Source organism: Centrocercus urophasianus, unplaced genomic scaffold (genome assembly GCF_019232065.1).
Source record: "Centrocercus urophasianus isolate 14NV4802_14NV808 unplaced genomic scaffold, USGS_Curo_1.0 seq_14, whole genome shotgun sequence".
NCBI lineage: Eukaryota > Metazoa > Chordata > Aves > Galliformes > Phasianidae > Centrocercus > Centrocercus urophasianus.
Window position 1 is genome coordinate 47,001,896 of NW_024884586.1, and position 12,768 is coordinate 47,014,663.

The 12,768-nt window shown below is 45.1% G+C and overlaps 1 protein-coding gene across 4 annotated transcripts in view; it reads right to left on the reverse strand.

The window, feature by feature from the left end:
* Positions 1-371: 371 nt before the first annotated feature.
* Positions 372-12,768, reverse strand: part of SYT16 (synaptotagmin 16) — a 24,664-nt gene continuing 12,267 nt past the window's right edge. The window contains exons 4-5 of one of the 4 annotated variants that reach the window (XM_042814652.1): positions 3,513-7,664; positions 372-2,244 (exon numbers count right to left, since the gene is read on the reverse strand). In XM_042814652.1, coding sequence (XP_042670586.1) covers positions 7,351-7,664 — 314 coding nt within the window. In that variant the 3' untranslated portion in view covers positions 372-2,244; positions 3,513-7,350. Of the gene's footprint in view, positions 7,665-12,768 lie in introns of all 4 variants that reach the window. The other 3 variants (XM_042814651.1, XM_042814653.1, XM_042814654.1) reach the window with 3 other exon arrangements.

Below are 12,768 nucleotides of genomic sequence, written 5' to 3' on the forward strand. Positions count from 1 at the left end.
CTACACCCCAGCACACCACGCTCAAAGGCACACACAAGCCAAGTGGCCATCAGACAGGGACATGACCTTCGCTGCTGCTGGGATGTGCTTGGCTTTGCATTAGCCCAATGTCAGCTCCCCAGCCCAAGGGACCAAGCACACGTTGATGACACAACACTCATTGATGAGACAGATAACCAAGAGCAGCCCTCATGGGAGAGGCAACATGCAGACAGACGAGGATGGGGAGGGGGGATAATTCCCATTCCCCCCAGTTATGCATTATGCACTGACCACCTGCATCTTTGTTCTGGACAAAACACGTCCACCTCTCCTAGATGCATATTCACTCGATTCTGCCACAATGAGAACACAAAGGAAGACACGCTGGTTTTGCATGTCTACATGAGCCATCTGCTTCTATTTTATTGATAAAAACCTGCTCACTGAAACAAAATAAGACTGTTTCTAAGGTGTGGATGGTTGTATGCGTGTGTGTGGGTAATTTCAGCCCAGAATTCTACAGAAGCTGGGTTTAATGCTTTTTTTTTCTTTTTTCCCAGTCAGATATCATCGAGACATTAGCATTCCTAACACAGCATATAATTAGCGAGAGGCAATATATTGTATGATCATGCACGTTAACACTTAAGTAGAATAAAAATGTTTCATTGTCAAGTACATGAAAAGCTAAGAATAAATCCGTATCACTCTTCCTGTTGAATATCCAAACATCTTTTCATCGTATTTTCCATCCTTTTTTAAAATCAGTTTTGCACTTCAGCTCCTCTCTTTCAACCACACGTAGCAACCGAAGCGATGCTGATACCATTCCAGTTGGTGTCCACACCAGTCGGTTCCAGTCCTTTATTAGCTACGCAGAAGGTACAGTTTTTCAGTGCAACCTTTGGACCTTTACAGAAGTGAAAAGGGAATATCAATTTGTTTTGCATAACCTTCAGAGCATGAACAATTCTCCTTCGATAGACATATTCATAACTGAACAAGAAATTCAAGCCCCACAGGCCTCTCTGGGGACATGAAGTGCTATACCATGTCCTGGGATGTGTGGGAGAACGTGCCCAGCTGGAAATGCAACAGCAAGACATAGAAACTGACCCTGCCAGAAATGGTGCATTATTCCAGGAGGGAAAGAAGTCAACGTGCACTAAAAAACAACTTATTTAGTATGGTATGCTTAAATCAACAGTCAGATATACATCGAACCGTGCTGCATTCAAAGGCCTTGGGGGCACAACACCTAAAAACATTTCTATATACACGTGTATAAGTGCTAAGTGTACCACATGAATATTTCATTTACTCTTCATAAGAAAGAGAAGGCCAAACTCTGCTGGGAAAGCGTCACAGAAGAGAGCAGAGCCCAGCAAGACAAAACCCACAGCGGAAGGAGGTGGGACTGGTTTAATTGGAAACCCTGTGCTTGAGATGCCACACAGTGACAGCAAGAGACCAGAGAACAGGTTTTGTCCTGAGCACCATGAACAGGAGATACTGCTGCCAGGCATGGCCCTGACTTGGAGGGTATCTCTGCAGATATTAATGAAAGGATGGGAGATGGTGTGAAGCATAAGCACCTGCAAAGCGTTAACAAGACAACTGGGATGGGGAAAACAGACATCCTTCCTTCCACTTCACCAGCAGCAGGATCGCGGTTGGGTGCCATGGCAGGCAGGACCCGAATTCCCCTCTAGTCCCCAGATGATGATTGACACTGCTGTACCCAACTGCTGGGTATTCCCTGATTCTTCCTCCCATGTAGGAGCACAGGGGAAATAACATGACCTCAGCCTCCTATTCTAAGGGGGGGGAAGCCTGCAGCATTCCTTCTGCACCCCAATCCAGGCAGGTGGTTTGCATGGAGAAGAGACGGATTGGAACACTAGAAAAGATGAATGGTGTCTATCGAGTTCTTTTTCCAGGCTACAGCACTGACCTATATCTGCTTCATAAAGGTGAAAAAACATGGATAGCTGTGTGGGCTGAGCAGGAACATCTTCCTGCTGCCAGCTGGCAAACAGCTTGGGGATTACAGCATGAGGATTAATAGCCTTTGTCATTTGTAAGTGCAGATGCTAACCTTACTCACATGACGGACTGATCTTCTTTGGATTCTGTGCCTGTTTGCTGTTCCAGAAAGATGACCTTGGGCTGCCGTGAGAGACAAAATATTTACACATCCATTTCTTAAGACCTACAGTGTAGGCTGCGGGAAGGCACGAGCTCACTCCATGCTGGGGAGAGCTAAAAAAAAGTAGGAAAAAAGGAAGTGCTGTATGCCTTCAGCAGTACTGGAACTAAGGAACTGAGGTGGAACACAAGGAAAACAGCAAAGCCACACCTCAGCAAACACGAGCACTCAGCCTTTCCTCTCCACCACCATCCTGACCACCACTGGGGGCTTTCATTCCTTGCACAACCACCTGCTAGATCTGCATCAGGTTCCCAATAAAAGCCCACATTAGTTATCCTGTGTTTCTGTCCAAACTGCAAAACCTCTCAGCTTCTGGCTGCATTTATCACTGAAGAAGATCAGCTGGATGCCAACATCACTGCCTGAGGTACAAGAACGTTCTGCTGGGTAGCTCTCGCTGCAGGGAATATCCTGCCTCCTTCAAAGAGTGAGCTCTTCTACAAACCCTGGCTGCTTTTTCTTCCCCTCAAACCATAGTTGCAAACATCACACTCAGTACATTTTAAATGGAAAGCGGATGCTCCTGCATACTAATTTCTTCGGGCTCTGCCATCCTTCTACAGAACACAAAAAAACCCAGGAGGAACCAAACAGAAAAGGCCGTTCCTTCCACCCTTAGCTCTGTCCACTCAAGGCTGAGCAGGTGTCACAGCCTTCTAAACATTAAAGCATCACAACCCAACCAGCACCATTCCCATTCCACAAGCGTGGAGGCCTTGGGGCAAGCACTTCAAGACACAGCCACGCAGCCTCACTCAGCCTTTATGCCTCCATTTTGTGTGAAAGGCAGACGAGAGGTAGAGAGGTGAAGCGTGGCAATCATACAGATTAAAGATGATGATAAAGAGAGGAGTGAGGAAAGCTCTGTGGGCACGTGAGCTCCAAGGCCAGCGCCAGCTTTAGCTGAAGGAGAAATGAGCGGCCACAGGACGAAAGGCCTCCTCTGCCAAGCAGCCACCTTGGGCTTTGTGCTGGAGAGATGATCGATAGCAGCTGGCAGCCTTCGGTTCTGCAAGTCTAAGAACATCTGAAGACATTCATGCTTGTAGATCAATCAATTACGTAAAGCACCAAACAACTTCACGGGTTCTGAAGCCACTAAAAATACCAAATTACCTCACACAATCCCAGAACAGAAGGGGCTGGAAGGGACCTCTGGGCATCATTCAGTATAATCCCGTGCCAAAGCAGGCTCCCTACTTCCACCCATTGCCCTCCATGCCCCAGGAACCACACAGCCACATCACCCTGTGACAGAGCACTGCACAGCAGAGCCTGAGTAATTAAAGCCAGTGGTAGAAAGGAAACCCAAACTAACCAAATCGTGCTGCAGACAGTCCAGAGAAAGCCTTCACAAACAGGCACGTCAGTCAGCTATCACTGCAGCACAGTGGGCTAAAAGAGGTACTCAGTTCTGTGGGCATCAGTTGAAAGTCGGCTTCACTGCAGAGAATACAAACGCGGTGAGATCATTCTGTTCTGTTGTCAATACACATTAAAAACAAGGAATAAAATAACAGCAGAGGGCCTAGCGGGACAGGGATGTGCTGCTGGAGAGAGACCAAGAAAGGAACAGACTGCAGCTAGCTGAGTGACGCTGCTCGAGATAGAGATGCATCCAGAGCACTTTGCCCACAGCATCCTGGGCTTAAGCCAGTGCAGTTAGTTCCTTCCCACACAACGGTTCTGTGGTTTTGGAGCTTTTTTCTTTCTTCCCCTTAGAGAAGAAAATTCAAATAACCTCTTTGGGGATTCCAGACAGTGGTGTCAAAAGGAGATAAATTATCTTAGAAAACATGCATTAGGAAACCTGCGTAGTTAGGCCATGCAAGCGCCCAAGCATTCCCCGAAGCAGGTCAGCTGCTCACCCCATGGCCCTGTTCTCCTCCTGGAGCCCCACAGGAGCAGGGACCCAGCACAGCACACATGGGGATGGAGGCCAGTGGGGCACAGGGCCCAGCTCCAGTGGCCATCGCCCATGCAGAGCTACGTGCGAGGCAGAATTTCCAAGGAACGGAAGCATGCCTGGAAATTCAGACTTCTCAGCCACTTCTAAAGGAAACGAGGGGTTACAGCAGTGACTGAAAGGGCAGCGGTATTTACAAGAGAAAGACCAGGAGCACAAGGCCAGCCTGTATCAATGTTAGTAATAACTAATTCAGTCTGTCTATGAAAAGAATTACGGGGGCTCTGAAATAAAGGAGAGCTGCAGCTAAGCCTTCTTCATTTCACAGACAGTCAATACTGTACAGAAAAACAAACCAGAAAACCAACAAAACTCCTGAAATACAGCTAGCAAATATGAGCACCCCCAACACTGTTCATCCCAAGATTCATAAATTCCTCTGTGCTTCAGTAGGAATTTAATGAACTTCACAGATGTACTGCTCAAGGCATGGATGTGACAACAGCTTTAGCAGCAGCTCCAAGCAATGCTCCCCCTCACCTCATCCCTTTCTCCTTCCCTCCAATTTTTTCTTGTAAAACATCAGGCCAAAATGTTATTGCAGTGATGCAGAAAGCTGCTTCCATCTGAGAGCAAAGTTTTAACATGTGCTCAGACATGGACAGACTCTATGTATGCTGTTGTCTCTTGCCTTCCTCTGCATCTTAGCATTCCATAGTGGAAATATACTTTAAAATTCAATTTCATTTGTGCTGTATCTTCAGAAAAGATCTAGATATGAAAACAGCATGCAAGCCCAAAATCAGTTCACTTCATTGCTTTTTAAAACTAGCCCTTCCAATAATTCTTTTGAATCACACAATTATAAATCTGGGTTATCTCCAGTTCACTTGTGAAACATACTACCAATTTATACTTTTCCCTTAGCTAATCATTAAATTAAGCATAAGCGACACTTTAAAGGTTCAAGAAGATACTAAGAGAATCTGAATAAGTTTATTATACACATCTCAGATAATAAAATTACTTATAAACACTTGAATATACATTTCATGCAGTTCAGGAAAAAATGCAGAGATTGAAGAACAACTGAAATCAGCGAATGCACCTTTAGATTTGGTCTGTTTTATGTGCTTTTTCCAGAAGAAAAACATACAGTAAAAAAAAAAGCCACATTTAGACTGGTTTGCTTATTACTACTCAGATACTTGTTATCTCTCCTATTGGCAACACAGCAGAGTTAACAGTGCAGTCAGAAATGCAGTTGTATTTTGGTTAGATCCTGATTTGAGATACAATGCCCCAGTAGTGCAGAGCAGATATTGTGCCAGCTTGTTGAGGCAGTGGAGGACAATCCTCCTGCATAGGACAGCCACCAGTCTCACTGGAAAATGATGCCCAGGCAAGTAAGTGTTAAGAACATACAAAGCCACAATCTGTAGGGGTTGTCTCACCCACACCAGAAATCCTTCTTTAGTAAGATTATCTTGCTGGGTTGCCACGTGAGGACAGACAAAGACTGTGTGTATAACACAAGTGAGAACCTGCATCTACCACACCACTGCCCAATGGGTGATCACTAGCCTGAGTGTGATGCAAACCAGTACTCAGGCTCAATTTTGGTTAAACAGCCAGTGCTGAAACTTGCACAGCACCACTGAATGGAAGGAGACAGCTGTGGTGCAAGAGACAGAATCTGGTGCCAGACTAGCAAATGACAAAAACAAAACATGAGCTGATTCAGAAGAGAGAAACCTTTCCAGCATGATATTTCCTTCCTGTCATCAGAAGGGATGAAGAAACGCTCATCCTCTTCTAAAGAGCTTAGGGAATTAAAATCAGGCAGCTGATGTCATGTGAATATCTTGGCACCTTTCTGTCTACATACCATCACTGCCCAAGAGAATCCACATCCTCTGCTGTGTCACATGCAGCTTTCCAGCAGCTAATTACACCTCAGTGTTCAACAGTCAAGCAGATGAAGACTTCTTCCCTAGCCACTGACTCTACACCTTCAACTCATGGAGATGGGAAAAATGATTAAAATGGAAAATAACAAAACGGGACAAAAAGTAACTACACCACTTCACCCATCAAGCCTCCTCCCTGCAAGCTGCCCCTCCAGGAGCAGCCCCCTAGGTCCTATTTCACCTGTTCTTGTAGGAGAGACTGTCCCAAAGATGAAGTGACCTGGTCTGCCGTTCTCTACTGCTCAACATGCCAAAAATGGTTCTCTTTCCAGTCCCCAAAGATACTACAGATAGCCCATTTGAACAAGAGCCCTCAGTAAACTTGAGTTGTGCTTAAGTGAACAACAGAGAAATCATGGCTCAAAAGCTTTTCTGTATAATGCTCACAGAAATGCTTTTCTGAATGAAACTTACTTTTACAGAACAAAAAAACACATGATCAAAACAGTGATGCAGAAAAGAGTGATTCAGGCACAAAGGTGAACGTGCAGCTTGTTCTGGTCTTTGTTTTTTGGTATTCATGATGACAGAAGCCTTGAACTTCAAGTAAGCATCCAAACATGCATTGTATAGTCACAATATAAAACTACTATTAGTTATCCCTCATGCAATCTCTGTGGCAATACAGGCTAACAAGTGCACAGGATGCCTGATTAAGAGTACTGGCAGTATTAAGTCCAAATAAACACTATCAGTATCAGAAACAGTAATAATGCCTAGGCACTTCAAAGTGACAGAGAATTCAACAGTGCTTTTCCATGCTGCCTGAAAAATCCAGTCTATACTGGTACCAAATGTTCATTTCTAGGACTTAAAAAATTAGATAATAAAAGAGAAAAAATGTGATCTGCATGCAGTTTATCCTATCTGTGAGCTATCTGCGTGTCAAGAACATTTGCAAACTTCGTTAATATAAATAAGGAAGGGATCAGAGAATTTACTCCGGGAGAACATAGCATCAAAATCGAACTGTGATGATTAGACATGATAAAATAAGTTAGATGAGGAGCAAAGGGAGGATCTTGTAGGTTTGCCCTTGCTTTTGCTAGGTTTACTAATTTGGATGTGGAAAACGCAGGGCAACCTGGAAAGACAAGAGCTAAATTAGCTTCCCAGGTGTTGTCACTTTTAATGCCTGACAGATGATGCTGACAAGCCAGGTTAAAGACTGCACGACCTCTCAGAGCACAGTGCTTGCCACAGGACAGCTGCTTCCTGCTGACTGAGAACGAGGGAAGACAGTCCATCGTCCTGGGATCCACAGGCTGCCCTGGTTACCATTAAGACTCCAGCAACGTGTGCCACCTGCAGACCTGCAGCCCCTTTGACTCCTTCATCTCCTGCCAATGACTTTGCTCTTCTTCTCCACTGCTGTTCTGCCCCATGGAGATCCAGCCGATCATCTCTTTGCGCTTCATGCTGCGTTTGTTGTATATGGAGATCATTAGCGTGACATCGGAGAGCTGGAAGAGGGCAACCTGGAAGATGAAAGTTTCCTTGTAGACAGGATTGGGCTGCCCTCGACGGATGGAGGTCTTGCAGCGAGACATCTCCTGGCCCACAGAGTTGAGCAGGCAAAGCTTCCCATAGGTATCTAGGACAAAACACAGGAAATAAAATGTTTGGCTCAGTTAAAAGATTAAATGAAAGTCCCAGGTAGTCAAAAATCTCCCAAAAAACTCCACGCAGAGCAGCTTTGTCTGGTTGGACAAACCAGACAAACTACATCATCCATAGGGCGAAGAGTAGTAGATGAGAGCAACCCTTGGACTTCCTCACATCCAGCTGGGCAGGAGAACAGAAGAAAGTCAATGTGTGTTTCAGACCATGCTCTTGGAAACAAAAACAACAGGAGAACTGGTTTTCAAATCCACGAAACCTAAGGCTAACTGAATCGACGAGCATCTCCATGGATTCTCCATGTCAAACAGTGTGTCTGCACCTTTCATTCCTCTCCCTCACAACAAAGCTTTGGAGCTGTCTTACCAGGGCTGCCCTTGGCTGCACTTGCCCCTTCATCACTTTCCTTTGGAAAAAAAAAAAAAAAGCCTCTCTAACTTCATTATTTGAAACAGCACACAAAAATGGTCCCAAAAAAGAGGGAGTGAAATGATTTCATCTCACATGATGGTTTCAGGACCTGTTTCAAATTTTCACTTTTTTTTTTTTTTTTTTTTTTTTTTTGTTAAGGTCAATTTTACTCATTATTTGAGTGAATGCAAAGAGTGAAAATGATAAGCAGAAATAGGGAAGGTGCGGCCTTCAATATTCAATATTCAATTCAATATTTCCATAAATTCACCCTTAAAACTCTTCCTGCCTCCCATGCTAATGATCCCATATCTGGTACATGTTGCCTAATGCTGTGTCCCAGGCAGAGCCCTGTGCTCCCCCTGCTCCACAGACCCAGCTCAATGCGATCTTTCGCCTTGCTCTGCAATCAGTGGTAGCAGATCGCTTGGCAAGAAAAACTCCTCTCCTAACCTCTCTGCAAATCTGTGCCCGGGCTTCTGCAAGTGATTATTATTTCAGAGTGTGCTGAAGATAGGAAATAAATAACAAGCTACAGTCTCTTGTCTACAGCATGTCTATCCTCTTGCGTTCCCATTTGATGTGCTATTTTACGCACTTATCTGCTGAGCGACACAAGGTGTGAAATTACACTTCAGGTGTGAAAACACTTCTGTGTCTCCAAAGCAAGGCTCTCTGCTCCTCAAACTGTTCCACTGAAAAAGCTGTCAGGAGACTGACAATCGAGGAGCAAATTGTGAGCATGCACAGCTGTACAGCTATCGAGTTTCTGTGGAGAAAGTTCAGTCCAATCATTAGCTAGCGGTGCCAATTTGGCTCCCAGCATAACACTGGAGATGAGTAGATCTTGCCAACAAAGACCTACTCGTTAGACAGGAAAGCAGAGCTCTGACGCGTGATAGTTTGCTGATTGTAGCTGGGAAGGAACGAGCTGCTTTGCTAAGAGGTGCTTCACTGAGAGGCAGACTAATTCCCACAGTAATATTCAATTTCGGTGACGCTGAGGGATTGAATTCTCTAACAACTTCGGATCCATCAGAAACAAAACCTGCAAGACAGAACTCTCTGCTCTAACTCAGGGTGAAACCGAGCAGGTTAACTACCAGATGCAATGTCTTGCAGTACTTGTAGAGATGTCACTTTGCTTTGCACTGACTATTAAAGATAAATGGGGGATAGAGGGCTGTTTTCTTTTTCCTCTCTATTCTATTCACCCTCATTTGTGAGGGGGGAATTTCCAAATAGCTACAAATTCAGCCAGACTTATTTTTCAACACAAGCAAGCAGTAAGTAGGACAATTCCCTGTTTAAATTTCGAAACGTATTTTCTTTAAAAATTGAAATCTCACACTTACATAATTTCAGCACATTTTCCAAACCAATGCAATATGCAGGCAGAACGCTGAAGAGGCTCATTTCTGCTGGCATGAAAGAGAGGAGAGCGCAGGGACACAGGAAGTCATGGAGACGAGACCCTCTTTGCTCCCTGCCCAATGTCTCCATCTTTCTGTAGGTACATCCTTGGTGTCACACCCCCTTCCCCACCACGCTCTGAGAACTGCTTTTTTGAGGGTGAGGGAATCTCAGTAAACCTTTCTATCATCCTCCCTTCTTACTGCCAGCACTGTCAGCCCAGGTGGGATTCATCACACCTAACTTCAGGCACAAACATTTCAGCAGACCCCTACAGAGTCAACCAAGTTACAGCCAATTCTGCCCAAGAGACATACAGCATAGTTCAGCAGCAGTGTAGCAGACAGTGTGGCTACTAGAGATGATGTACGTTTCAACACAAAAGCAAGTGCCACAGCTTGAATCTCACAGGATGCTGTTCCAGAATGTCCCAGTTAATTTTCCAGGTAAAGAATACATTGGTTCCTTGCGGCTGAATTCTAGGATCCACGCCCTCAACCTCTGCAAGCAGGGAATAACATAACTGGTTTTAAGACAACTGAGCACTGCACAGCTGATGACTTAAACCAAGCAAAATCAAAATCAGAAAATTAGGCTTCATGCATGTCAAATTCTGCTACATAATTCTTCAGAAAGATCCCCTCTGAGCAGTACTGATGCTGCTCTTCTACACATCATATGGATAAGGTGAGAACATGTAAGCTAGAAGGAGAATAAGCTCTGTGCAGAGCTAATACCAGGAGCCTTATTCATTCCTGTGTAAACACAAGAGCAAAACCATTGCAAGAGACAACAGTAGGCTGCTAACTCTTCTCAGATTTATTCCACTGGGTATATTTTACCAGCTGAAAGAATTGAGCTAGCCTGAACAGAAATAAAGGAGTAGGTGTGGATAATATATTTAGCATGTGAAATTCACTTTGCAGAGCTGGTACATCTGAAGCAGAGCTGATATTCTGCTTCACTAACTACATTTTAAGATTGTAGCTTGCTTGCCCTCACTGCATTGTGCTCCTTTCAGCACCTTCTTAGGTGTCTCATTAGAAAACACTTTCTAGCTCTCCTTGTGATCCACTTTGGTCCTGAGCTAGAAAGCTTTCCCCTTAGGTTGGTTTTGACAAAAAAAAAATCCATTCCTGGACACATGGTGAGATTAGTGGAACTAGAGCAAGCATGAATCTGCCAATTCGTTGAGGAATGTATGTGTGAGAGCATCTATTTATTATGAAGGCAAACATTTTCCATCTAATTACAAGCTCAGATTCAGTAACAGCCTCATTACTGCGGTATCTCAGCACTTTACACTCTTCTGTATATTTACTTTCACATCAGCTCTGTCATGCACAAAAGGAGAAGAGAGATCAGGCTTCCTTTAAAATACCAAAGAGCTTGCTTTCTCTTTAGGCACCTATCTCTGACAGAAAGAGCCAGACCTCTTAATAGCTGGGAGTGGATGAGATTGTAACAGGAGTCTGCGAAGAAGCAGGAACAAAGCTGCATTTTGCCAAGACCAATTTTAGCACCACTTCCACCTGAGGAAGTTCTTGCTATGGATCATTTTTACTTTCAAGTCGTCTTTCATCCCTAGGATGAGTGGAGTGAACAGTGATCACGTGCACAAAATATCAGTGCCTCTGCATTTAATACCAGAGTGAAAAGCACTAAATTAAGGAGCACTGCAAGAAGCCAGACACATTTTGGGCTGGCGCTGCGTATTACTCCAGAGGTTTGGCCAAACATCTTCTCATGCAGACTGCTCTGTCTCCGTCAACAGCGCCCCAACCATAAAACACCTCTTGAGAGCTCATCTGCAAAGGCAATCAGTTTATCCGTGATTCTTCTAATGACCCATTTCTGTCATCATCCTTCCAAGGGAACTAACCGATAATGACAACTCAGGGGAATAATCAACTATAATTTATATGCTCCTGCTTTTGGAGCACGGAGCACAGTGCAAGCTCTGCTTTCACTTATCCTAAGCTCCACCATTATTAATAACACTGACCCAGGAACAAAAACACTGCAGTATGAAAGGTCTGACTCCCTGCTTGAATTTATATTTAGAAAGAAAATAAACAACCAAAGCCTCCTGACCTCTCAGACTGTGGACTGCAGGGTACACCCCACAAAGAGTAGTAAGGACTCTCCCAGCCTCACTCCAGGCAAGCTTTTCATTCAACTCATTTTCCAAAACCAGTATAACCATGCCAGTGTGCTGCAATCCAGACTAATATGTAGTCGTAACCTCAAGCTGTCAGAGTTCAAGAAGCATTTGGACAATGCTCTCAGATACAGGGCTAGGATTTTGCATGGCCCCCCGTGGAGCAAGGGGTTGGACTCGATCTCCCTTCCAGCTCAGAATAGTCTTTGATTCTATGATACTGTGCTGAGTAGAGAAAGCTGCACAGGTATTTCCACTAGCTCCAACTGACCTGTCAGTTCAGAAGGCTCTCTCCATTAGTGCATGGCGTTACCTCCCCATGATGTCACCCTGGGGCAGAGACCACTGAGCCTGGATCACTGCAGCTGTTCCAGGAAAGAGCATGGAGGAGAGTCAGATTCCAGCTTTTTTTGCCCAGCCCCACACTGTGAACATCTACATTAGGCCAGAGGCAGCTTGTGGCCTACTCTATTTACTATACAAGCACTGAGATCTGCCTACTACGTTGCTGAGGAGCCAGATCTCTTTCCCCGTTCCCACTGAGTCTCTGCCACTCAGGTCTGCTCTGCCGTGGCTGGCAGCTCTCCCGCACAAAGCTGGGATCTGGCAGCCTTCCTTGCAATGCGTGAGTCACTGGGGAACCAGCAACACCTTTCATGTAAAAGGCAGCAGAAAGGAGAGCACTGTTCCCTGGAAGGGAATTGCCAGCATAAATGGCTTGTTTGGTGCGAGGGGAAGGGCTGCAGAGGGGCAGGAGGTAGGGCTCCCTGCAAGCAAGGTCCCTCAGAAGGGAAAGCTGCTTCCAAACAGCCTCTGAGCTCAGAACCTGGGTGATCCTAAGTGCTGACACAACCCTTATGATCCAGCAAAGGGGTTTCACAGAGCTAGCCCCAAGCTAGGACACATGTCTGTGGAGCCAGCAGCCACCTCCCTGACCCTGAGAAGATGCAGCTTCTGTGCTTATGCACCTGAAGTGCAACACAGGCACCTCTCCAGATGTTCAGGATGCTACCTCTAGTAAGGGCATTTTCAACACTTCTTACAATGCACAGTATGCTTTATGCATTGCTGCTGCCTTGGAGAGAATGGGAAC